The sequence below is a fragment of the Episyrphus balteatus genome, chromosome 2 (assembly GCF_945859705.1).
Source record: "Episyrphus balteatus chromosome 2, idEpiBalt1.1, whole genome shotgun sequence".
Taxonomy (NCBI): Eukaryota; Metazoa; Arthropoda; class Insecta; order Diptera; family Syrphidae; genus Episyrphus; species Episyrphus balteatus.
The window spans coordinates 56,996,890-57,002,987 of NC_079135.1; the positions used below are offsets into that span (position 1 = coordinate 56,996,890).

The window sequence follows — 6,098 nt, forward strand, 5'->3', positions numbered from 1 at the left end:
GGAGAAAATGTGCATCTTCATGGTTCCTGAAAGAATGGAATAATTTTGTATCATAGGCAAACATAAGAATCTGTGAATGAGTTATTACATTACACATGTCGTTTATAAATAACACAAATAATGGAGGACCAATGTGACTTCCTTGAGGGACACCAGAATAGACATTTATAATTTTAGACATTTTATTCTTAAACAGTACATATTGAGTTCTTTCTAAAAGATAGGATTTCAGCCACACGAGGAACCAGTTGGGAAAGCCTATACGGGCTAATTTCTTCAGTAATATCAAATGGTTAACACGATCAAACGCTTTGGAGAAATCTAAGTATATAACATCAGTTTGAAAACCATCCTGATTTTTTTATCACAGTTTCCGAGCAGAAATACATTAAGTTTGTGGTTATAGATTTTCCTTCTGTGAAGCCATGCTGATAAGGAGAAATTAATTGATTCCAGTTACTTTTTAAGAGGTCACACATGATGTTTTCAAACATTTTTGGGATACAAGACAGTTAAGCAATACCTCCGTAATTTTCAATATTGGATTTATTGAAGATTTCCACATTTCCGGAAAAACTGATTTTTTTATAGATAAATTAAATAAATAACACAATGGGCGTACAAGAACAGACATAAATTTTTTCACTATACAGGAAGGAATTTCGTCAGGACCGTAGAACATTGAGTTTTTCATTTTTAAAATATAATCTTTTATCAGAGTTTCACTTATTATAGGGACGGAAAAATTTAGTTGAGGGTAATATTGCACATTGTTATTTGAGGTATCACAGTTCTTATTATCACAGGAATCAGGTAATCTGTAAACGTGTTGAAAGAAGTCAGCAAACATATCACAGATTGTATCAGTCTCACTAGAAGTATTATCACAGAAGTTCATTGTAGCTGGAAATTTGGATTCGTTCCTCTTAGTTTTTACAAAATTCCAAAATGACTTGGGATTTTCCGAAATCTGATGTTGAATTCTCCTCATATAATTCATGTATGCAGATTTTATTTTAAATTGGAGATCCCTGCGGGCAGCACTATATTTAACATAATCGGTGACAGATGAGGATAATTGATATTTTCTAAAAAGTTTAGTTTTTTTATTTCGGAGAGTACGAACATCCTTGGATAGCCAAGGTGATCTTTAAAAGTCCACCGACACTTTCATCAACGGAGTACAGGCAGACAAACTTTTTTTTTAAGTGTACATAAAAGGCAGCACAACAAGCATTTACATCAGGGTTCACAAACATATTTTCCCTATCATATGATTGAAAAAGATTTAAAAACAGAGGCTCGTTTACTTTGTTGAAGTCAAGTTTATAGGATCTTGCAGTTTTTTGAGGTTAACAAAATATTTAATATTAATTGGAGAGTGATGTTCCGATTCAGCAAACAGGAAGTTATCAGATTTTTCCAAAGAAGTTATTTCAGGTGAATCAGTTAACACTAGATCCAAAGATCTCTCATTATTATTTGTAACATAATTAATTTGAACAATACCGTTAACACAACATTCATCGACAAAGGAATAACAATCTCCATTCAGAGTTTCAGGTAAAACAGGAATAAGAAAAGAGCCGGCTTCGGGGTCAGGAATCCAGTTTACTTTTGGCATATTAAAATCACCTAAAATGAACAATACCGCGTCGGAAGATTGTTTGATAGCATGTGAAATCGATTCCGCGTGCTTTTTATATATTTCAGAAGAATTACACTGAAGAATATAAATTGTCTCTCTTGTGTCCAAACTGATTCATGACAAATATCTTATCTTTTTGCTTCGTTACTTTTATGATAAGTTGCATTGTCTCTAGACAGGGCCCTGATGATGGCGTATCGGGGGCCCTGGGGCATCGCCCGCTTGCCCCAATATGGTGTGTACGCCCCTGCCCGTGTATCTATTCTTTCTGTGAGTTTGAGAGCAATGTTTAAGAGAAAAAACAAATCTTTAAAAAAATGTAGGTTCAAGCAGAAACGGGACGATATATAACGTATTCTTTTATTGTGTGCTTTTCTTATAAACCACAGTTCTTAATTTAGTGCTTATCTAAGGTTATGCAAAACAGACTTATATTTTTTGTACGAAGTTTTAAGTGAAATAAAATAAATCCATTCAGTTGATGTTGGAGTTCTATATGATTATTAAGAATCTACTGTACATTACTTGTTTTATATATCTAGCATCAATATTGTTTGTAGTATGTTTATATTTAATGTTTCAATGAAAATTTGTTATTCTATCTAAAACTTTGATTCAAATATATTGTTATTTTAAAGCTTGAAGATATTTGATTTTCAATTACATTTTCCAACTGTTGAGAGTTAACTCTAATTTCGCAAATTAAAACTAAACCCTAATAATGATAACATAATATGTATATTTAGGTCACAACATACGAGAACATCAATGCATCGAGTGAAGCAAATGCAAAAAGCATTATATCAAATGCAACATGTTTAAAAATATCTGTTATTTTATATAGCCTTTAGAAGTTTTTAATGATTCTCTGTCAATTAAAAAAACGCAAGACTTGAACATAACTGCGACATCAATTTGACCGCGAAATACTTGAAAAGTAATGCCTAAACGCAAAATACATTTGAAAAACATTTTGTAAACATAAAAAAAAATCTAAATGTGTTCCCACTTATTTTTTTTTTTTTTAATAAAAGTAAAGCTTTTAACAACAAAAAAAGTACAAAATAAACAAGTTTCCTCTTAGCGAGCTAAAGCCCACCAAAAAATCCCTTCAAAGACTTACAGTCGCAAGCAAATTTTTTTTCGGACAAAAGCAAAAAAAAAATGAAAACATCGTGAAAGGCGATTCAGGAAACATGATTTTTTTCTGTTGGCCCTTTCACGGGTTTGTTGCGCTTCTGATGGTGGTTTGGTGAGCTCATGTGTGAGATTTAATTTTAATTAAAAAAATATGTATTCATCCATTTGCTGTTCAGAATTGGTATGTGGTGTGACTTTTTTGTATTCATTCATTCGTCGTCGTTTGTCCTTGCTTCACCCTTTTTTCAACATACAATTAAAACATTCAATTTTAGACAGTTGCCACAAAGTTGGATAAGAACTCATCATCATGATCATCATCATTGAATAAACAACTTAATTTTTCTGTTGAATATTTTTCCAATTTGGCAAAGAAAATGCAAAACGCTTCGCGCGAGCGAGCGTCCTTTTCTTTTAGAGATTGAATTGCAGGATAATTTTGCCAGCTTGGCTTCTTGCTGGTTTCTGCTGGAGGAAATGTCGAGGAAGAAATGAGGAAATAACTTAATTTTAATACTCTGTCAAGCAGTGATAGTGTATAAGGATTTTTTGTTCGCTTAAGAATGAATACAAAAAAAAATGTATATAAAATTTTGAATGCTATTTGTGAGCAACATAGCGTATAATTGCTGCAACAAATTATAATTAAAAATTAAAAGGGGAGAACGTCAAAGAACCAGACCTTGCATCAAGGATAAAATGGGTCGGCTTTTGTGGTAATTTTTATAAAATTGTTTCCAGGCTTTGAGTAGATGATTATAGCTTCCTTGCATGATTTATGAAATTAAATCTACCACTGGGTCGCATGTACTTGCTCTCATATTCAAAGGACTTAAAACTGTTTTTAAGGCTTTAATGTCATTATTTTAAACGCATATTTTTCAAAAAAAAAAAAACAAACAAAAAACATTTTTCACCTTGGATATTCGAATAAAGCGTTTTGGTTAATGGTTTTCATACCAAATGTAATGCTTTCACAGAATTTTGCAAGGGTTTCATTTCGTCGGCTTAGAGCAGTGTTTCCCAACCTTTCCTGTGGATATGTCCCACCAGAACCTTTCTAAAATGCCGCCTCACATTATGTGACTAAAATATTTAACTCTAGAAATCTCAAATACCTAGTCGAAAAATATTCAAAGAAAATATCTCAACTTGTTGCGTTTACTTGGAAGGAAAACAAAACAGTGGATAAAAAAGATTACTTCATTTTTATTGAATTCTCTTGTTAGGCATAAACAGAAATTTCGTTTCAACAAAATAAGTTTTAATTTTTTTTCAAACATTTCTATATCAAAAATTCCGTTTCAACAAAATAAGTTTTAATTTTTTTTCAAACATTTCTATATCAAATATTCTATAAATAAATAGTTTTTTTTTTAATTTTGTATAAACAGTAGATATTTTTTTCTAAGTTTAATGACCAGTTTTTCAAAAAAATGTGCTTGATTTCTATTTTAAAAAATAGGAATAAGCTTCTGGCTTTTAAAGAGATGATCATTTGTACAAACATCCTAGTATTGTTGAGTTGGTTGGTGTTGTGGTATAAATAAAAATCATTCTTTTATGTAATGTTTCCTGAGGTGCACCACGTTGTTCACTTTACTTATATGTAATTTTTTTTCAATAAAAAAAAAATAATTAAACAAACAAATAAATAAATAATTAAAACACCTAGATATAAAGAAAATTGTGTCTTCCGAAAACACAAGAAACAAAATTCAACCCCTAAAACCGTAATGTCAAATACTCGTAGGGCTGCAAATTTTTAAAAATGTCAAGGCATTATGTTATATAATACCTTATGTATGTATATTTCAAAACACATTTTTACAATAGAAGTAAGTTACAGCACAATGATTTTATTAACAAATTGTCTTGCGTTTACAACAATCCGGGTATGGAAGGCTTTTATCAATATAATCCCCTAACTTACAGCCAACAATGCTTACCACACCACACCTGCCAGGAAAAATGCAACATATTGTTAGAATATTTTCATTAAATAGTTTCTTTTTTACTAGACAGTAATTGTGTGTTGTTGTTTTTTTTAAAGAAATTAAATGCTCACGTTTGAAATTCAGCATAGCCATCACCTCCGCAAATTATTCTGCCACAATCTGCATCAGGATTCTTTATTTCCTCGCCAGGAGAGAGAATCAAATTCTCTTTAATTGTGCATTTGCCTGGATGCTCTTTAGAAAGGTGAAAAAAAAAAAATAAAACACTCTTGAAAAATTTAGTTATAATATCGAAAGAAGTAATTTACTCGGATCTTTAAATTGACCGCTTGCAACAGCAGCTAAAGATGTAGCCGAAAATACAGTTAAAAGAAAAGCAACCCAAATAACACACTTCATGATGATACGTTTTCGAATCAACTGTAGGCTAAATCTATTGCACACCGATTACAAGCAGTCAACTACGGAGCAATCTACAATTTTAAAATAGATTACCATATCAGCATGTATATTATACATTATAGCATTAGAGGTTATATTAAAAGTTTGTTTGGCTTATCTTGGAGTATTTTGAAAGTCATAAGGTCAATTTTAGAAATAATTCATTACTAGTTTTGCCATGTAATTCAGTCAATGAGGAGTCAAATGCAGGAAATATGAGAAAAGTTGAGAAGTCAGCAAAATTTGGATACGGTATTGAAAAGGGGCTTATTGTGAGTATAAATCTCATTTGCCATTTTGAAAAAAACTCGTAGGTTTCAATATCTCGAGAACTTGTAGCACAGAAAATTTTCAAGGACTTTTCTGATTGAAAATGTAATTATCTTTTTTTCTCTAATACATCATTTTCTTATGAGAGTAATATTTTCAAATCAGGAAGGAACTCTGAAGAATAACTTTAAACGGAAAATTATATGAGGGGGAAATAATGATAGCTACATCCAAGTATTTGAAAATTTTCTGTGCGACAAGTCGTTCGCGAAATATTGAGACGTTTAACGTTTTCCAAATTGGCGGATGCCCCACAAAACCAATTAATACGGAAACTGAGATTTATAATCACAACAAAACCCTTGTTAATGCTGCATCCAAACTTAGCTGACGTCAAAACCTTTTTCCGATTTTTCCCCATTGACTGAACTAATAATACCTACGTTCTTTATCTGGCATCGAAAGGTATCCGTTAAATTGATTTAAAAAATAATTAGTAAAAAAGACACACAAATATGATTAATTTTTAAAAATAATTATTGCCCAACAATATTATGTCAAAACCTTGCGCGAAAACCTTTTTTCAAATTAAATACCATCGTATCTTCCGAACCAGAGATGCAAGTGAGAAAAATAAAAAT

General features: G+C 31.3%; 1 protein-coding gene across 1 annotated transcript; it reads right to left on the reverse strand.

Moving 5' to 3' along the window:
- Positions 1-4,550: 4,550 nt before the first annotated feature.
- On the reverse strand, positions 4,551-5,202 carry LOC129908830 (uncharacterized). Its single transcript, XM_055985640.1, has 3 exons — positions 5,055-5,202; positions 4,857-4,980; positions 4,551-4,747 (listed from the first exon to the last, which is right to left on the reverse strand). Exons 1-3 carry the CDS (start codon positions 5,143-5,145, stop codon positions 4,651-4,653), a joined length of 312 nt encoding a protein of 103 aa, XP_055841615.1. The 5' UTR covers positions 5,146-5,202; the 3' UTR covers positions 4,551-4,650.
- Positions 5,203-6,098: the final 896 nt, after the last annotated feature.